Genomic DNA, 21,794 nt, shown 5'->3' with positions numbered 1-21,794 from the left:
ATAAATTTCAGATCAGAGGAGGAAAGCTGAGGTCCAATCACACTTCTTTCAAAATCAACATGTCAGAATATCTTTGACAGAAAGAAATGGCTTATATTTGGCAGGTCTGTTATTAAAGTCAGACATAGAGTCTGGTCAAGTCATTCCAGTTTTGAGGTCAGTTACATTATCTAAGACAGCTACTCAATGGACACAAGCACAGCTACTGTCAGGTTGAAGCTAGAGACATTTTGACCAAAGTACACTGCAAAACAGTGTCAAATAACTTTGCTTTCCTAGGGAAAGAGCCGTTTTCTGCACACTCTCCCCATCCCTCTCCAGATCACACTCGAGTCCCTTGGTGGCAGCTGGCAATGAGAACAACCCAGAAGGCATTTACCATCTACACAGAGGTCTTGGAGGAGCCACAGCGAGTCATATTGTCGCAGTTTGAATTATGACTGACGAAATCAAAAACTTCTAGACAGAGAAGGATTAATTGACTTCGGTCAACACTTTGAAATTAGGATCAATTGTCTTGTTTTTCTTTTTTTTTTTTTTCCTCTTTGCTAATTTCCAAAATAAATTCATCATTTTGAAACAGTCAATGAATCCTGAACTTTTCATTTTTGAAAATGATGAAATTAACTACACCCCACTTTTTTATTCCAGCTTCACTATTTTCATATTCAGAACTATTCTAAGATTTTCCCTGAAATACGCAAATTGTTTTGCTTACCATAAATGTGCAGTTTTCAGTAGTTAAATTAACAACTGAGAAAAATTTCCTTATCTCCAAATGTCTCCAAAAGTTAGTAGCCACTTTGAAACAAACTCACTTTCACAGATTCAGAAATTTATTCTTCTGTAGACACTGGTTAACTAATTGGGGTTTCAGTTAACACTCCACACCAGCAGAAGTCATGTCATTTGATTATATTTTGCCTTGTTGTTGTTGCCTTCCACAATCAGAGGAATTCTTCTGTGGCCCCAAAACACTAAAGTCAAGATGAGGTAACTGGTAACTGCCTTCACTCCCAGTATTTGCATAGGCCTCAGATGTCAGTAAGCACTGAAATATTCCCACACAAATAATCAAATCTACCAGAAAATGCTCTCCCTCATACAGCTTGTTTCACAGGTACCCAAGCAGTCAATTTCAATCTGCCCCTTGAGGACCATTATTAAGAGAACTGTAATTAAGGTTTTGCATCTAAGAAGGTCTTGCAGAGTGTCTTCTCATCCTTACACAAGTTCAGATCACATCTGCGCTCCATAAGGCACTCAACATGCCTCATGCTGGTACCACCATACCTGGTGCAAGATTCAGCTAGAGTATTCAGGCAACACATCTGAGGATAGAAATTCTATAGCATTATATCCAAAAGATTCTACTTAAGTTAATGGCCATCAGATTCAGGGTGACTTTTGCGTACAAAATCCAACACTATACCTTTGCCATTCACTTTCAAATTCATCACTGTGCTACCTTCTGGAAAAAAAAAAAAAAAGATTTAAGAAGTGGGGAATCTTCTGAAGAACAAAATTGATGGTTTAAGTGTATTTTGGTGTTTTCCTAGAGGTTTTACACTTCCTACTTCTCAAAAGCAAATATGGACATATGCAAGATATTACAAGAAAAAGAAAGATGTATTTAAAATCAATAAAGTCCTTGTTGATTATGACATTTTGGAACACAAAATTTATTAACCTACATTTAGTGGAAATAGGTGTTTAGAGATCATCATCACTAAATGGAGATTGGAGAGAGAGAACAAAGACTTCTATTTGGTTGTACCACATTGCTGCTGCTGAAAACATACCCCAATGTCTTCTCAGGGATCCTACTCTTAGTGTGCTATTACTGTAGGGACAGTTTCAGAGGCCATTTCTTCAACGAGGCAAAATACTCAGGATGCGGTGCCACATAACAAAATATTGTCACTGAAGAGAGCTGAAATCACAACAAACAAATCTGTGGTAATATTCTTCATGACATGTCTATAAAAATGGTGTAGCTGCTGAGCAATCTCAGGAAGAGAATAAAGTAACTGCTTGAACTGCTCAGTGGTTTGATACTGAAGCTGTCATCACTACATCTGTACAAAATCTCTCTCCTGTTCTATTGAAATCTGTAGGACAGTCGGACCATAGCTTATGTGCTGACAGCAGCCAGGTGTGCATAGATATTAGTGATTGATTGCAGCTCTTGTCTCAAATGCTCTCTCTGCCACACTATTGAAGTAATTGTAATTAAATAACTCACCAGAGATCTGGCTGCATTTTGGGGATCACAATAGGATAAAGTTGGCTAGCTTTGTCATTAGAAAAAAGGAATCAACTTTAAGTCAAGGCACCTTGAGAAGAAGTTGAAAGCTGTAGAAGTGATTCCATGAAGCACATCTCTCAAATTCCCTCTTCTCACCCAAAACAGGGATACCCAAATTCCACCATAATGCACTAGCCTTCTCAGATGACTCCCAAAAGGCACATGAGGCAAACAAACTCTTGATCTGCTGCCTGATCTGAGGCTTTATAGTTGTTATTCAAGGGAGCAAAATGCCTTTCAGTAAACAGAAAAGCAGTAAGTGTTCTTAAACCATTCAAGTAGTGAAGCATACTGTCAAGCAACAGAAATGTACATCGTGCTTTAAAAAGTAGTAGAGAGAGATCTTTGCCCTAAAGATGTTACAGTTCTTGAAGCTTCAGAGCAAACAAAGGTAAATAGTGCTAAGAAGTGTAGGGTAAGCAGGGTTCACAACCCAAGTCACAATAATAGGATTTACACCATGTACTAAAGTACACAGCTGCATTTCCCTCCCATTCCTCTCCCTTTTATCCCCATTCTCAGAGCATAAGGTCATTCAGACACAGGAACAGGAGACAGCAAAGGCTTATGGTAGGAACTGAAAATTAGCCATGAGCCAGAAAACAGCCTAGTAGAGAGTACCTAAAAGAGCACTGAGTGAGGGCAGAGCAAGAGGAGAAAATAAGGAGTAGGCAGGGTGCCTGACCTGCTGTAATGCAACATGATTCACTCAAGATAAATCAGAGGTGACTCTTGCTTCAAATAGGGTGGATGTCTCTGTAGTACCAAATGCAAATCCCTGAACGTGCTGATATTTAAACAGCTGACTGGTTTAGCCATGCATGACTAATGAAGTCTGGGCAAATTTATTTCTGCACACCAGTAATCTCTTGCTCTCTGACTCAGTAAGTGATAAGCTGGGCATATTAGAAATGAATGGGTGATAATTAAACATGAGCAACAAAAAGTGTTTCTGTAAGTAAATCAAGTTGAGCACTGACATTAAGAGAGGTCATGAAGCCTGGACAGAAATTGGTCCAGATGGTAACAAAAATAAAATACTAAGGAGAGGGAAGACAGCCCATCTCTGAGCCGGGGTCTGAACCTCTCTGTGAAGGGAGCAGTAACTGCTCAGTGGCAAAGGCAGCATAAGGGTGGAGCATGAATGGCTCATGAAGCATATCAAAATAAAGCCTGTCTTTATTATTACTTTCATCATTCTCCCTGTTAGCAGGGAGTCTTCTTGAATGACTATTGTACCACATTGTGAGGTGTTGATAAAACTTATGCATTCATTTATGGGGGGGGGGGGGGGGTAGGGGAACGACATTGGAGGAAGTGGAAAGGGCTTACTCCAATATCCCAAACACCTCACCCAGAATATACACGTGGCAGAAAGTTCAGCCTCAGTCTTCCTCATTCTGTTCACTATGTTCTGTACTTTACTCAAAAGTATTGGTCTTAGACTTGTTTTGCTAATTTTGATGTCTATTTAACTGAAAAAAAAAAAAGAAGAGCAAAGTCACCATGACCTCCTGTTCCTCTATGCTTCCCTCCTCCTGAATGTGATTCACCAATAGGTGGTAGAAGTGTATAAGTTATACATCATGTGGAAAGGGCTCTTTGAAGAAAAATGCTACCGATTATATAAAAAGAACAACAATCCTGTATATTACCACTCCTCCAGACAAAAAGCGAGCACTTCTTAACCAAACAATCACATTAAAAAGGTGAGAAGAATGCTGTGTTTATCAACAGACTTTGAAATGTGTACAGTCTGGAAGTGTGAAGATATACACACAAGCAGACAGATAAATATGGGCTGCCTTTGCTTCCTACTGATATGATGGAAAAATTGTTTTTAAACCAGCTGGATATTACAATCTAAGAGTTAATAAATGAATAAATAACCCCCTTAAAACAGTAACCAGCAGATGGACTTAACAATTGCTTGAACAAAAAAACTATTTGAAAAAGTGCTTTATACTCTGCTTGCATTAGTCATTGCTGCAGGCTATTGGATCTTTTGCAGACAAACAGCCTCCATTAATACAACGCTATGCTAGCCTGGTGATTCCTACTGGAAAGCTTGACCCTCAATGTTACTATCTGCACGAGGCATTCAATAACAAGCAGTGTTTTCTATGATCTCTTTTCCTGTACACATACCATTCCCATTAGTTAGCTTGCTGAAGCCTGTTTTTTTTTATACATTCAGTCTGTGCAGAGAAGAAATTGTTATAGCTTGAACAGAGAGAGAAGAACTAGAATAGGTTAAGGAGTAAACCCAGTCACAGGACAACAATATAAGCATATGCCATATATCTGGTATCTTAAGAGTCTATAACTACCATATTTTCATCTAATATGACTGTGAAGAAATGAGTAGCTTCAATTAAATTAAGTAGATAGGATGGAGTTCCCTTCAAATGTAAATGTTTCATTAGCAGTATGGGTTAACTTCCAATTCTGGTACTTTATGCACAAGTTACACACTTGGACAATGTAAGTAACATTAGGCTTGCTACATAACACCAATGAATGTACAAATGCATCTATAGATTTACAATCCACATCTCTGCCACCTAGTTTATCTGTGCTTCGCCTTCATGTCTCAGAAATAGCAGTTCCAAGCCAGTTACATCTGAATTGGGAGGCTTAACAGCCCAGTCCTGAGACAGAATTAGAGAATATTAACAACTCCAGATGAATCATATCTGCTCACAAAGCTTTCTCAAGCACTGATAGGACTGAAAAACTTTGCAAAGTTTACTCTAGCAAATAACAAATCTCACTCACCCATCAATGAGGATGATCTAAAGAGATAATCAGTAGTAATTTAAAAGACAACCATAAATGCCATTTATTTATCTCAGACACACTGAAATATTCTGCAAATGTATGGCAAAACAAACATCCCCATGTGAATGTATGTGTTGTTTAACAGGCATGGAAAGACCATATATATTCAGCTAGGCCTTCTTTTGCTACCATTTCCATTGTGTAAATATAGAGTTGTTCTATTGACTTCAATATTCCACATTTACATCAGTGGGAGACCAGAACTTGCTCATAAAATAGCAACAAACATCTACCAAATTAAGAGAATTAGGCTCCTGTGGTTAAAAAATTTTTACCAAAGAGTCTGAAGCATTTCTAAATAATAGCAATGCTTCAGCATATACGGAAGTTATCTTCCCCTGCCATCCCTTATGCTAAATCCAATCTAAACAACGTTATTTCTATTAGACCTAGGTAGAGCAACAACTGTATCTAACAGACAGGAAAAGGAAGTAAGCCCTTCTCCCCCTCTCCAGCCCACAATGCTTCCTAACTTAATCAGGCTATCAGGAGCAGAACTATCCTTTCAATGTTCTGATAACACGCAAAGACTCTAAAAAACACAAAAAATGGTATACGCACTTTTTGAAGATCCTGTTTGAAGTCTCGTTGTGTCTCAGCAGTCCATATGACTTACCTTTCCAGATCATTTTCAAACCCACATCCTCCTCCATTCACCATCAAGGGCTGACCCTGGGAGGCTGGCTACCTTGCCCAAGTCATCCCCATTCAAATCATATTTCTGTCTCCATTCTGCATGATTGCCAGCTGCCAGCTCTAAAAAGCAGCATGAATCCCCAATTACAGACACAGGAAACCAGCTTATTGATATTTTAGACCCTGTTATAAGTCATTAGCAACAGTATAACAAGGGCATTGTGACATTCTGGAGCTGTGATGCCCAACACATTAGAAACAAAGACGATGCAACAATAATCTCTAAAGAGATCTCTGTGGTGCATATTTAAATGCTGCTCAACAGGTTCCAAGGTAGTATTTCTTTTAGGCAACAGGTTTATACTATGCTTACTAAATCTAAGCTGAATGACTGAACAAGAGGTGTACAAGAATGGGAAACTGGGTGCCAAGTAGGGCTTCCAGTTCCCCATTCTTGTGCAACTCTTGTTCGAAAAGGGGCAGAAAACCAAAGCCAAATTTTGGGCTCTAAGTTTTCTTCTGGATCCAATGGAGTGATTCTGGTTTCATAACAACTTAAGATGTTGCACTGGAGTCTCTAAATCTCTGCCCGTACTACCCTTCTTACACTGCCTCTCTGTCATTGTATGACTGCACATGGGCCTTTCCAGGATCAGTTTGGGACAACCATGCTGAGAGAAAGGGACGAGCAACTCAGAATATCATGCTATCTGAATGACCCATAGAAAGCCAGGCATTGTGTCCTATAGCAGGAATAGATTGTCACTACTTACTAAACAGTTCATTATATGTGCCATCAATTCAGCTGCACGGCTCAGACATTTAGAGGAAGGAGTGAAGATCTGACACTGCTTTGGCACTAACACTGCACAGAGCTTGCTGATCCCACTAATAGAGTGTACCACAAATGCTCTTAATGAAAAGCAGCAGCTTGTGAAATGCAGGAGGTTGGAGTGGACTAGAGTTATTTCTGGCCCTAAATTATTGAAACCTATTGCCACACTTACTGCAGCACTAAAAATGTGTTTCTTTGTTCCCATCCCCTTAAAAGTGAGGAGGGAGAAGGGGACTATTTACCTTCTTCAAAAACAAAACTGAGGAGACTGTGGAGCTGAACTGATCTGCTTCCTCCAGACGGGAGCAAAGACCCTACCCTGGTGAGTGAAGGAAATGTGTGAAGACTGATATCTTCCTGTGGGAAGATTTCAGGGTTTTTTTCCAATTCTGTTAGAGATCTTAATACTAATTGGCCAAGAAAAGGATATCCAATTTTTTGAGACAAATAAACATGGCAAGAAGTACAACACTACTGTTGTATGTTTAATTTCTTACCTGTTTTTAACTGAACATTCTAGCAAACAGTACCCAAGCTTTCATCTTTGCAGACAGCTAGTCTGAATAGCGACTAAATCTAAACCAGGGATCAGCAGTTTTAAAATGGATACCACATCTTTGCCACCAAGGTTTGGATTAAACAGCCTTGAAACGTAACACACAAAATCTAGCAATTTCTCTACCTATGTAAATCTTACACAGTTCACACAAGTCACTTCTGGTTTCTATAAACCAGGAATTCAATTAACTTCAATTATTATCATTTGGTGTGGCTGACCTAGCTTAAAAAAAATTACATACCGAGTATAACCTTGCACATTTTCATTTTAACAAGGAGAAAAATGAACGGCTGGATGCTTTAAGGAAACTTTCAAGGAAACAAAGTTTGAGTTTGCCACTGGAAAAGCTGTATTTCATTTGTAATCAAAACCAATTAGGTGTTCTTTAGGCTCCAATTGTCAGAATTCACAGCTCCCTCTAATCTGATGAAAAAAGCTTACTTACGGTCATTACACTGGCTTCCAGAATATGAAGTCATGGAACAATCGCATGTGAAGCCTTCCCACTGCTGATTACAGATGCCCTGGTTTGCACAGGAATCTTCTTGGCAGGTAGTGCTTGGTCCTAGGGAAGGGATGACAAGAAAAACGTGAAACAAGTCTGGGATAATCATTTGGGTCAGGCCCACAGCAATTCCAATTCATCATTACCATTACCATCAGCATCCTTATGCAGAAGAGAAAAAGCACCAACCAAACATTTTCCAATCTTGGATGGTCAAACTCAAGTAAACAGAGGACACAGACAATTGCACACTCTACAACAAAACAGTAAACTAACACAGAGCAAGGAGGGAGAGTGAACAGTAACATATTCCTTCTTAGGTAGGCTCAACTAGTACGTTCAGTGTTCATTCAAAGAAATTGATAGCAAAACGTGGTGTGATGGGTAGATAACCAAGGCTGACATGCCCTCCTTGTTGTAGTGATGCATGCTAGAGTGAAATGGGCCCACAAATGATGTTTCATCCTACCCAAAGAACCTTGATATATGGATCCAAATGGAAGTTTTTCAGCCTCACTTTGCTACAACTTTGCTTTAAAGATGAAAAAGGTGCTGTCTAGTCCTTTAGAGAGGTTCCTCTGCAAACACATCAATAAAGCCCTCCTAAGGCATGACATTGTTCCATAATACTTCTCTTTCCCTCCTGGACTGGTTTTCACAGCCTTCAGGGGAAGTGGGGAAGGAAGCAGCCATTACTAACTGAACAGCCTTTCACTGTTCCGTGAAGTGGAGCTAACAGCTGCTATCAGATAAACCTTGTAAAGAGACAACACAAACAGGCAAAGAGTGATCTTCAGATAAGAAGAGGTCTGAATGACAGCTGCTGTATCATCCACAAGGAGGTAGCTGAATTCTGAATCATCCTGAGTAGAATGAAGCTGCAAGCCATAGATTAAAGTTGGGAGTGACTTCCTAGGCAGGTATTTTATCTTCAGCAAACTAGACACAGGTATGCTGCTCCTATTGCGCAGTACTTCAAAAAAAAAAAAATGTACAACTACAGTTGAAATACCTGCTATGTTTATCCTGCATTGGTTGGAAAAGAAAGGAAGAAAGGAAAATAAAAAAATGGGACAAAGTGGGGAGAAGATAAACTGGCTAGGCTGCTTAAGATCAGTTCATTTAACTATCTCCATTCTCATGTTAAGGATAATCACATAAGCATAAAGCAATGATGGTTTTACTCATCCCAGAATCTTCTATTACAGTCTCTGTTAGAAACAGTAATTCCATTAGCCTTATCCCACTCTTCATCCTTATCTTTTGACTACATCAGCACCACTATCTGTATTTTATAGATGAAATAAGAGATATCAAAGTGGAGATAGTGTTTTCAAATGCTTTAATCCAAAAATGAAAACTTTAGTCTCCATCTACACCACTCATTGGTGCAGATTGGTGTAGCTAGTATAGATGTAGATGAACCCATTCATTGGGTCCAATGGTTGTACAGCATCTTTGAAATTCAGGTTATGCATCTAGGACTTTTTTTTTTTTTACAAGCTTTTGTAGAACGCATTTAACTGAAAACCCCCTATCTTGCCATGATCTTCCCATCAATTTGATGATTTAACTAGCAACAGAACTTCATACCCCTGGTACACAGTTCCTGTTCTTACCATCGTATCACTTTTTCCTAGTGCAAGAACAGAATGGGTGAATTTCAGTAGCTATTTAGGCATTTCTGTGTCTCTATCTCTTGTCTGCAATGAAAAGGAGTATGTGAAGATCAGTAAATAGGAAGTTTAACTGAAAATTAACAAAACCTGAGAATTCTGCATCAGCCTCTGAATGTCCAGTTGATCTGTATTTCTGCATCTGTTAATTTTTGCTGAACCAGCTCAGGATCTTAGGGCTTGCAAACTGGGTCCTTGTTGAGTCTTTCCTTCCTCGGAGAGAGTTCGGCGCTCTATTTTTATTTCAAGCTGTCTAGCTAGAGGTATGGTTTTACCACTGTCTCTGAAGAAAATCACCCTAAGAAAGTACAACAGCCCAGATCTCTCATCCATGTTCCACTTGGAATAATTATTTTGTATTCTTAATTCTTTTCTGCAGTTCAGTTGTATGGTGGATTTCTCTCAGCCCCAAAACTAAGTGCTACTTTTTGAGTGCTACTGCTGCGCATTGTTAGAACTGCCATCCCACAAGTGGGAGCAGTGACAAGAGAATCATTCTTGCTGTGTCATTTGAAAGCTCTTTTCAGTGAAAGGAACTTTAGGAATAAAATATACAGTATTGTATTCATCATTCTTTTGAGTTATGTGAAGAATTCAGTTTCTTTATACAACAGCTGCAGTATTATAACAAAAATGTCTTGTGCTTTGATCATACCTAGCAGTAAGAATTAAGCTAAGCAAACCGTTCTTGATCTTGCACTTTACGCCTTCCTTTACACATTGAAGATTCACTCCTACAGAAAGGAATTTCCTGTTGTGTTTATTTCCCCACTAAAATGAAGTTTTGTAACAGACAAGGCTCAGTGATACAACGGGTCCATTTTACCCTCCATCTCCCCAAATGTACTACTGTTCCCCCTTTCTTCTTTGTCTCTTCCAAGAGACCACCAGCCAGACACTATGATTAATGCCTTAATCTAGAGTCTATTTCTAATAGCATCCTCTTTCATAACCAGGGATATGGTTTCTGCTCTTTTCAATTCAATGTGCAGGTCCAGTACAGGTCTGAGACAGGCATTGTATCTTTGAAAGTAGTTACATTAGGCAGAGTATAATTCTGTTCTAGGACTTAGTGAGGGATAAGAAGAAAATTAAATGAATGGATCTGAGTTTCCCAATCTTAAAATATACTTGGAAAAAATTGGTTTTTGAGTAAGAAGTGAACTAATTCAGGACTGAACTCTGTGGAACCATCACTTCATTGGGTGGATCCTATTCTCCACACATGTCTAATTGTGAAATACCAATGGCAGTATGTGGATATCTACAGCGTATAAATATAAGAAACTAGCACTATAGCTAGTTCATTGCAAGATTGAGGACCTGTTAGATCCTCTATCTAAAGCTGCAAGTGGTAAAAAGCAGGAATATCACAGAGTCATTTTAGCTCAGCAGATAAGAATCAAAAAACTAAGGCCAGTTTTCTGAGATTTCAGTTCCAGATTTTTGTAAATAACTCATCTTCCATTTCATTGCCTAAATAAAGTTAGACATCTATAAAGTTCCATATTTAAAGTTACATATTGTCAGAAATAACTTAAGAGCCAGCATACTGCAATCCTCTGAAAATACAGCCATTTATTCCAGCAACTCAAACCCAAATCTCCCATACCTCTGGCATCAGTTATGATGTCCTTCTGCCCCCAAAACATGGCTGGTCTGAAAATTTCAGGGACTGGGACTAGCTAAGTTAATAAATCTTTAAGCCTCCCAAAGAAAGGACATTCATATTATGGTGACAAGAAAAGGCAATCAACAGCAATGGCAATGCTCAGAAGACAGATCTACAGGCTTCCCCCCCCCCCCCCCCCCCCCGCCAATGCAACCTGGTATACGCGCATCTTCCTTCCTCTTCTCACCATACCACTCACCTTCTTTAAGCTCCATAAAAGGTCTTGAGAAAAATACTCATACACATGCTGGTGAGGAAAACAGTAACCATACAAGAAAATTTCAACTGCATAAAAGGGAATATACCTGAATCTGAGATCTGGCAGGATAGAAATGAAGAATAAGTAAACAACATTCAGGTACAGAAACTAAAAAATGAAAAGAAAGAAAAAGACTGAAAGAGCTGTATGTGAATGAGAAAAGTAAAGTCAACTGGAAAAACACCCTTCCCTACTGCAGATCACAGCAGTGCAAAAGTTGTGCCACCAGGCTATTGTTCTGGAATAGCCAACCTTATTTAGTAAAGGTTGGTTTCCTGAAAGGCCAATAATCCATGTCATGTACTCATTACAAACATACCCCCTTTGGTGTCAATATGACCAGGCTTCTGCATCTGAAAGGCAAATATTCTTACATGGCTAAGGCCTCTGCATGAACTCAGGCTCGAGCTGCAGTAAATCTTCACACTATGTTCTTTAGAACTTTAGATTCTGAGGACTCCAGAAAGATCCAAACAACAACAAAAATCAGTTTTTGATCAGTGAGCAAAAAATCAGGTCCTCCAGGACTTCTTCTTCAAGTGGCATCTACCTTGCTAGATATCAAAAACTGAACAGAACTCTTGAACATGGATTTTCGAAATCTGATGGACATGCAAGGGACAAGAGAGGGTAACAGCAGCTGTGGCCTGAGAGGCACACTGATATCTAACTGGTGATATCACTGATGTCACTTTCCCAACCCCACCCCACTCCTGCCCCTGCCACATTTAGAATGGACAGCACAAAACATCTGAAGCCTAGAGCTACTTACACCCCAGTGTGTTTCAAGGCTTCTGTTTCATTTCACAGTAACAATAAATTTCAGTAAGAATTTCATGCATGAATCAACATCACAAAAAAGTCCTATCTACTTTATAAAAATTACCTAGATACTATCCAGTAAAAGGTTCTAATAAAGACCTAAATAAGGTTAAAAAAAAAAAAAAAAAAAAGGCAAACCCTGTCTAAAGAAAGATCAGGCACAATAATTTCTGCTAGTATTATGGCATGTAAACTACTATCCAACTAATAAAGAAAGATGTAATAGATCTTTTTACAAGTGAAATTACAAAAACTTACTTCCATCTTTTTTTTGAAGTCTAGTTTATAAAACTAGTTTTCACTATCTGGTCTCACTCTTTATTAACAGTCCTGGGAAACCAAGTCAGTTCTTCTGCTTTACAAAGTGCAACCCAGAGCTGGCCAGCAGTAGCCATTGGCCTGAGTAGCCATTAACCATTTCAGGAAATCAACTTGTGTTCTTATGGATATTCACAAAGACTGATACAGCCAAACCTCTCAGGTAAGCAAAAACAACCCTGTTGTTCACTACATCCTTCTTCAACCCCTCCAGATGGACTGAGGCTTGTCTCTCTCATCCTGTTTCAGAAATGTGACTGCATCCAATATAAAGGCTTCAGAAGGTACATAAAGGCATCTTTCAGTTCAAAACAGTAACAGAGACAAAGAATCTTCTATAGCTTGCAGGTCAGCTTTGGTCAACTCAACTTTGTTAGCCCAAAAACAAACAAAAAAACAAAAAAACAAACAAAAAAAAAAGCGCACACACACACCTAAATTACTATAAAGACAGATAAACTAGGGCCATATCACTTTACACAAATAAAAAGAATTTGCATAACTATCACAGCCCATGGGCATAATCAATATATGCAAGAAGGATAACATACGCTATAAGGACACAAGGACACTGCCACCCTAACCTATCACCATTAGAATGGAACAAAACCAAACAACAGATAACAAAACCATGTATGAGAGAGAAGAAATGCATTTCATTTGCCCTCACACAAAGCAGATCACAGGAATGTAGAAAGAGGGAAAAAAAAACTTATAAAAACCTACCCCTGCCATTCTTAAAAAAAGAGAACAAAACAAAAAATCTTCATGTACTCCCATCCCTCAGCATTTGCTGATAATTTAAGAGAGATTTTGCTTCATTTGAGAAACACTTTGAATCCATTTATGTCAAAAATCTATTTGACCTACAGCACATTAGTCAAGAATATTTTTCTTTCCTTTCTAAGTCCAGACTTTGGATCTGAACATAAATCTACTCTCATAAGAGCACAGATTGAATTGGCTTTCTGTTCAAAGTGGATTTAATGTCAGAAAACCATGGGGGACTGATAACTGTGGAAGGAGACAACCTCTGTTTATCCACAGAACCGAACTTGACACTGGATGGAAAGTGACCATGACCTGCTGCCTGCTTGTGAATCTCAGCATATTCTAAAGAAAATCTGCATTGACAGGAGGAGAGACAGCTCTTTAGACTTCAGACTCAAAATATCTTCAGTGATCTAGTCAGAGAAATCAACAGAAATGACAGTGGTTCAAGCTCATTCTTTTATCTGTTTATATAGGAACAGTCTTGTTCTCTGTGGTCAAAGAATAGTCTGCATGGCAACAGAGAATGATAAAGCTACCAAGTTCTGACAGACTTAAAACCAAGGTACACTGCTGAAAATAGCAAAATATTAAAAACAAAAAAAAGCAACCCCCACCTCCAGCCCATGGATGTTCTTCCACTGGGGCATGCAGATATTTTTTTTTCTTTTTTTCTACTTTTCTTCTTTTTCTCTCTCATGAGAAGTCCAGTTTTCAGAGAAGCCACATAGATTATTACACCTTGATTTGAAGCTTTCTCTTTCAGCATGGAAAGAGGAGAGGGCAAAGACAGCAGTATACACATCAGCTCCTGAATCCCTTGCCACTGAGTTATATACTTCCACTATCCAGTACAACAGGAAGAAAAAGACTTCAAATGACCGATGTCACTGGTCAAAAGATGGGTATTTAAGAAGTGCATACTCACCTTTATAACTTTTTGCTGTTAAGAAGTGCTAGTATCAACTGTTGATGTTTAAGGGAGATTGGTAGCTTTCCCTTTCTCCCTTTCTCTCCTTTTATGTTTACAGTCCAGTAAATTATAAATAGCGTGTACATATGCCATTTCCTGTGGTTCCTATAAAATTTAACATTTTGAACATTTACTATTGTTTTACGGTCTGTGAATGACTCAAAATGGCAGTTATCTTCCCTTTTGAGCCAGATGGATATTTTTTCTTGCCCTTTCTGGAGCTGCTCCATTACACAAAGCCATAAAACCTTCAGAGTTCTTTAAACCAAAAACAGAACAAAAGAAAAAAAACACACAAAAAAAGAGGAAAAGTTTATCCCATTTCTCCAAGTATCATCTTCAACATGCATTCTAACAAAGTAATTTGTGTGCAAATAACAAGTGCTTTCCCTAACTGCTCAGCTCTTCATCTTCCTTGTAGCTAAGCAGGAGCAAAGCTTACATTCATTCTGTAATGCCAGTATCTCTGCATCAATGGAACACCATAGCATAAAGGGCAGCAGAGCTGTAAAACTATGCTGGAGTAAATTAGCGCTCCCATCTTCAATGTAAAATCTCAGTTTCCACAAGGAAAAGCGAAGTACCACCAGATTTGATGTTTCATTACTGACTAGAGGAAGGGTGAAATCCTTTCTGACATTATCTTCCTGTGATACTTTAAGCCTGAGATTAGATTTCCTTTTTCCACACACTGTTTACTATATAAAATGTGCTGGTGATCATCCACTCCGTAGGTGCCATTCAAGCTTCTCAGGCACCAGTGAATTCCAAAGGTTAACTATAATATTTCATTGAAAGTAGCACCAGATTATGATTTGACTGCAGAATCTGGAAGAAGATTAGATTAGGACAGACTTCCAAACCACAATCCCAGATCATCTGGAATAAAGTCAGCCAATGAAATAATAATCATTTTCATTTTTTAGCAGCTTTTATCAGTGGAACAGGTGAAGAAAGTTGAGAAGAAGATGGCATCTCTACAAAGCATACAGAAAACTGCCTTTTAGAAGAAAGAAAATGTTCTTTAATTATTGCTGTTAGGTTCGCTTGGCTTGCTGGTGGGAAAATATGAGTATTTAGAAGGTGCAGCTGAATTTCAGATGGCTCTAGTGCATATAGTCAGCAAAATAAGGATGCCCAAGTAAGGGAAGAGAAAAAGCAAAAGATACAGAAAATTTATAAAGATGAAGAAAATCACACAAGAATAAAGAAACTACTGAATTAATAGGGCACTTTCCATTTTTTTTCAGGGAGTTCTTGAGCCATCAGCTTTACTTCTTCCAGAGTGAGGAAAAAGCAGATTCTTACTGAGTCTCAACTTTGGGGGATGGAATAAATTCATCCACGCTTTTAATAGAGTAAGACCTGAAATGAAGTGCTCAGGAAAAGAAATTGAATTTGAGAGTCAAGAATCAAGGGGGCGCTGAGCTGAAGTTTAAATTGGTTTACTTTCAAGAAGGAAAAGAAGGTCACCTGGAATAACCTCGAACTTTCACCTCTCACGTGCACTCTACAGTACTTAAGTTTTTCCACTGAGTTCTCTAGCATCATCTATACGTGCACACCTGACACAGAAATGTAAATAGCTTGTATTACTCAAAATCAGTAGTAGTATACATATTCTCAACTGCAGCCTGTAGGCTGTGGAGCTGGAGACTAGAGAGAACCAGATAGTGAGAGAAGACTCTTCCCTCAGTCCCCCAAATTCTAATGCTTTGCTCATCTCTAGGGGCCTCCATCCATTAACTCCAAGTGCTTTACAAGACCTAGTTTGTTTCCTATTCTCATTATGAATAGATAAATAACATGCCTGTTTTATGGATGGAAAGAGCAAGGCTTGAAGAACGTAGAAGACTTGCCTGCAAGCTTCTAGTAGAAGTGGGCCCCCAACTTGAAGTCAGACTATTTGCCCATCCTTCTTGAGAACTGACTCTTCAAAGTACTGTAGCCTGAATTACTCTAGGCCAAACCACACTGAAGCCACAACCATTTCGCTTTTAACCATTATCAACCTCTTGCACCTTTTCTGTCAGAATTAGGGTGAGGGAGAAGGGCCTAAGTGGTGACAGGGGGAAGGGCACTCTCGTTAAAAAAAAAAAGATTAAGTTCAAATTTGCAATTAGCAGAAGACCTAGAGACACTCTGTATAAAATGAATATAGCAGTATAATGTCATTCTCTTGAAATATAACTCTCCTGACTGCTGTGTTGCACATCAGCTCAGACGAGTTTTTATACAATAGGAAGAAAGACTGTTTCTAGCTCTGCTAAGTATCTTCCAGGTAAACACAAGCTGCTACCACAGATCTCACCAAACATGCACAAGATCAATGAAGAACTGCATGCTGGTCCTGTATAAATGAAGCAATTGCAAAAGGGCAGTAAAACAAAACAGAACACAAAAAAAAGTGGCTTTAGCTCCATGGGTTCACTTGACCTTTCAGGTACACTTGGGTTTCTTCTTTCAGATTATCACCACGAAATCATGTCAGTGTGGCAGCTATGATTTTCAAAGAAACACAGAATGGCTGAGGTTGGAAGGGACCTCTGGAGATCATCTAGTCCAACCTCCCTACTCAAGCAGGGTCACCTAGAATATGTTAGACAGGGTTGCATCCAGGTGGACTTTGAATATCTCCAGAGAAGGAGACTCCACAGACTCTCTGGGCAACCTGTTCCAGTGCTCTGGCACTCTCACAGGAAACAAGTTCCTCCATATGTTCAGGCAGAACTTCCTCTGTCTCAGCTCGTGCCCATTGCCTCCTGCTATATTACTAGACACCACTGAAAAGAGTTCAACCCCATCTCCTTGACACTCCGCCTTAAGGTATTTATAGACATTGCTAAGATCCCCCCTCAGTCTTCTCTTCCCCAGGCTAAACAGACGCAGCCTTTGCAGCCATTCCTCATAGGGCAGATGCTCCAGTCATCTGATCATCTTTGTAGCCCTACGCTGCACTCTCTCCAGTAGCTCCATGTCTCTTGTACTGGAGAGCCCAGAACTGTACACAGGACTTGAGATGAGGCCTCCCCAGGGCTGAGTAGAGGGGCTGGATCACCTCCCTTGACCTGCTGGCAACACTCTGCCTAATGCACCCCAGGATACCAGTGGCCTTCCTGGCCACAATGGCACACTGCTGGCTCGTGGTCAACTTGTTGTCCACCAGGACTCCCAGGTCCTTCTCTGCAGAGCTGCTCTCCAGAAGATCAGCCTCCAGCTTGTATTGGTGCCTCAGGTTATTCCTCCCTAAGTGCAGGACCTTGCACCAGCCCTTATTGAACTTCATTAGGTTCCTCTCTGCCCAACTCTCCAGCCTGTCCAGGTCTCTCTGAATGGCAGCACAGACCTCTGGGGTATCAACCACTTCTCCCAGTTTGGTATCATCGGCAAACTTGCTGAGGAGGCACTCTGTCCCTTCGTCCAGATCACTGATGAGAAAGTTGAACAGGACGGGACCCAGCACTGAACCCTGCGGATCTCCACTAGCCACAGACCTCGAAGTAGACTCTGTGCCACTGATGATGACCTTCTAAGCTCTGCCTTTCAGCCAGTTCTCATTCCACCTCAGTCCACCTGTCTAACCCACACTTCCTGAGCTTGCCTAGGAGACAGACAGTGTCAAAAGCTTTGCTGAAGTTAAGGTACACAACATCCGTGCTCTTCCCTCATCTCCCCAGCCAGTCATTCCATCATAGAAGGCTCTCAGATTGGTTAAGCAGGATTTCCCCTTGGTGAATCCTTGCTGACTACTCCTGATCACCTGCTTTTCCTCCATACGCTTGGAGATGACATCCAACAAGAGCTGTTCCATCACCTTTCCAGGGATGGAGGTGAGGCTGACCAGCCTGTCATTGCCTGGGTCCTCCTCCTTGCCCTTTTTGAAGACAGGAGTGACATTGGCTTTCTTCCAGGAGACAATGGGCACAAACTGAGACAGAGAAAGTTCTGCCAGAATATATGGAGGAACTTATTTCCTGTGAGGGTGACAGAGCACTGGAACAGGTTGCCCAGAGAGGTTGTGGAGTCTCCTTCTCTGGAGATATTCAAAGTCCACCTGGATGCAACCCTGTCTAACATATTCTAGGTGACCCTGCTTGAGTAGGGAGGTTGGACTAGATGATCTCCAGAGGTCTTATCCAACCTCAACCATTCTGTGATTCTGTAAACTAGGAATGATAATATGCAGGATATACAGTAACAGGTTACTTTAATTTTAAATAAAGGAATTGCCAGAAATCACTAATATTAGGAATAACTTTCCCTGCACTGAGGGTAATCAGAAAGGACATATTCAAAAACAGAACAAATTTTCTCCTTAAACCTTGTAAACAACATTCCAGACAAGGCGTATTTCTTTCTTTGGTGTTTTTGCTCTGTTTCAAATGGGCAAAGCCACAGAATCTGTTATACCATGCTGACTTACACAAGGAACAGTCTGGTTAACAGACACTATTAAATTCAGCAGAAGGGCAGAGAAAAGAGCAGCCTACCACTGTGCAGCACCTAACACTGCTGTTAATTGGAGCTGATATTACGTTGGCTCTTGTGACAGGACACAATTCCCACAAACCAGAGTACTACTGCGGAGGTGGGGCAGGAAGACCGAAGCACAGGAGCCCCCAGCCAAAGAGATCTAGAAACAGGGAAAGGACTGGATTTAACTGTACTGCCACTTTGGTGATTCATGAGTACTCAAACTGCAAATGAGCACTAAGATAGTATTTCCAATTCTAGTCCTTGTAAGGAACAACCTTGACAAGTGACAAGAACACTTCAGCATGATGTAACATGACATCTTGACACAGTACAGAAATATGATTGCAGATGTAAAGTCTGTTAGTGGAATCCTGTCTGTGAGGACAAGTTAGGGACATTCACCTGCTCATTAGGCATGCATTATACACCTCTACTGATGAAAACTATCCTCCTCTAGTGACCGGAGGCCTACACAACAGATACAAACACCCAGTGGAGTGAGGGCATAATGGTGACTTTCATTTCATCCAATCAGTAAAACCTTGGGTTTTTTGACAGGAATTATCCCAGGTTCTACAGGAACTCATGCCATATGAATGTTACTGAGTTAGTAGTGCTGGTGTCAATACCGTTTCAATCAATGACAGTTTATCAAGAACAACAAATTATTTTTAAAAGCTTTCAGAAATCACTATTAGTTGTGTGTCCCGAAAAGTCACCTTCAGTACGTTTGTTTCTAGATCACCTGGAAAAGAGAAACTATCAAAAAGAAAGGTTTTCCAGACAGCAGAGATAACTCTGTGGAATAGTATTCAGAACTTTCCTTGGGTGCCCACTAAACTAAAGACGTTAATATCTCAAAAAGGAGACTATAATTTTCTATTACGGTCTGATCTTTACTCTTCAACTCCTTCTACCTTTCATTTATCCTGCCTCTACTTGGTCTTCAAAATACTTATTTATCTGAATCCCCAAGAAAGGGCTCCCTGAGGCATTAATGAATCAGATATTAAAACAAAAATAAAACAAAACAAAAAGAACTGTAATGTTAATGAACAGCCCCGGGAAAAGCAAAGAGTAGCCTATCTCAGAATCATCATTTCCATTCCATAGGGGTACCATTCCATAGGGGATGGAGTAGACAGAACAGCTGGTGAACCACATACTTACAGAAACTAGCCTATCCTCAAGGTGAGCATTTGGGAGACATAAGTGGATTGCAGTGAAGTATGTCTCAATGAAAGTGAACTACTGAAATGGGCAATAAGGTGGACAAGTAAATGCACAAAGGGCAGCAACAAAGTAAGAGGATTGCTTGAGAGGGAAACATCTCTGAAATCAGTTATACCTTCACATCCACGCTCAATCTGCCCACTGCGGTGCAGAGCATCATTGATTAGATCAGGCAGACGCCCATTCAAGTCCACAGATGCTAGGCAGCCCTGAAATCCATCACGGGAGGCCACTAGCTTTGGGAGGTTGCTATACATGCCTTGAGCTAGGCCAGCGATGTAGAGATCCCCTAAAGGAAAAAGGGTGAACGAATAGGTAGAAGAAAGTTACGTATCTTCTGAAGTGGCTTTCCCCTTCTGCCCCCACTCCTGCCAATGAAAAGTGAGCTAAATAGCTGCTCAGGAAAGGTTAAAAGCAGAGCAGGACATTGTGTAAGGCCAGAAATCAGTTCTGCCTCCTCACTGTGCTTAGAGGTCATCCCATGACATTTCCTGCTTAGGGCTCTTACACTGTATCCTGCTAAATCTGAGTCTCAGCTTGATCTAAGGAATTAGGTAGCAACAGTAGTTATTACAAGCTTATTTCCTTTACATAGCCCATCAGTGTACATTCATCTGACCTGGCTATGGCCCACCCTCATTAACTTTACTGATGTGTTTTCACATCGACACTAGTATCCCATTACTGCAGTCCTGGGCTCCCAACAGTTTTAAAAACTTCCTTATCACTTAGCATGGATGTATCTTATTTCATTTCCTATCATCCCTCAATGCAGACTACATGCTATATACAGCTGTATTTCTTCACTATCTGCTGTATTTTACAAATCCATCCTAACCATAAAACTGGTAATTGCATCCTAACTAGGGACAACTGTAGGGTGACAAAAAATTCTAAAAAAGCAAAATACAACAAAACACTCCATTAGTGGAAGATGCCAAACAGAGAAAGATGAAAATAAAATTTAAAGCCAAACCCACCAAGTTCCAGATTTTGTGTTCCATAATGCATGGTTTTTGCAAGTTTACTTTTTATTTTCTCCCTCCACAGGAATAAAAGGGGAAGGAGGGGAAATTGCCATTCCTGTAGAATTTACCTTTAAGGTCCAGATTTTTAGCACCATTGATAACCTGAGTGACCACCTTAGTGTCCACCTTTAGGCTGTGTGTGTTACTATTATCTCTGGTGATAACAACGTTGTGCCACTGGTTGTCATTAAGAGGACGATCACTGTTGCCTTTGATAACATTAGGTCCATTTCCAAGGTCAAACACATAGTGTATATACCTGTAAATCACCATAATAAGAACAGTTAAAATTATATAAGGACTCCAGTACTACTGACCCTCATTTTAACTACAGCTGATAAGCTAATATACACAATTCATGAAGTGTCTCTGGATTAGAAAGTTATAGTAAGTCAAAATTTGAGCCCCCAATTTTAAAAAGATACAGGTGTTTCCTTTCCACCAAGAAAGTGTAAGATTAGTACTTTGAGAAAAATACATTTGGAGTTAACTAGATTTTAGTAATTAATCTTTTTTTCCCCCACAAAGTTCTTGTAGACCCAAAGATATTCTGTCTTTGCATATAAATGTATTTAAAAATTGGTAAGATCAATAGATGTAGCAAAGAGTAACACTAGATATGCTTATTTGAGACATAAATTCCCCAGGTTCTGAACAATCCCCTTCAGCTGTTAATCGGAAAACTCACTGAAAATATTCTATTAAAATTCACTTGAGTGGCAGGGCTTACTCAAATAGTAGGAAAACAATTAGCAAAGTTTTCAGCAAAATATAAAGACCTTAACAAAGATAGAAGTCATTGGAGTGTTACCCTGAATTATTTGTACAGTTCAAATAGAAATCTATGTGACAGTAGAAGAGAAATATTCTCTCTAGAAAGGA

The 21,794-nt window shown here is 39.8% G+C and overlaps 1 protein-coding gene across 1 annotated transcript in view; it reads right to left on the bottom strand.

Moving 5' to 3' along the window:
- NRXN3 (neurexin 3) overlaps positions 1-21,794 on the bottom strand; it is a 721,730-nt gene that overhangs the window by 528,531 nt on the left and 171,405 nt on the right. The window contains exons 8-10 of the mRNA XM_062576209.1: positions 20,981-21,171; positions 20,000-20,173; positions 7,625-7,744 (exon numbers count right to left, since the gene is read on the bottom strand). Coding sequence (XP_062432193.1) covers positions 7,625-7,744; positions 20,000-20,173; positions 20,981-21,171 — 485 coding nt within the window. The remainder of the gene's footprint in view (positions 1-7,624; positions 7,745-19,999; positions 20,174-20,980; positions 21,172-21,794) is intronic.

This window comes from Rhea pennata, chromosome 5, assembly GCF_028389875.1.
Source record: "Rhea pennata isolate bPtePen1 chromosome 5, bPtePen1.pri, whole genome shotgun sequence".
In the NCBI taxonomy this organism is placed as follows: Eukaryota; Metazoa; Chordata; class Aves; order Rheiformes; family Rheidae; genus Rhea; species Rhea pennata.
The sequence above is the reverse complement of the archived record's forward strand: the minus strand, read 5'-3'. Positions and strand labels throughout refer to the sequence as shown.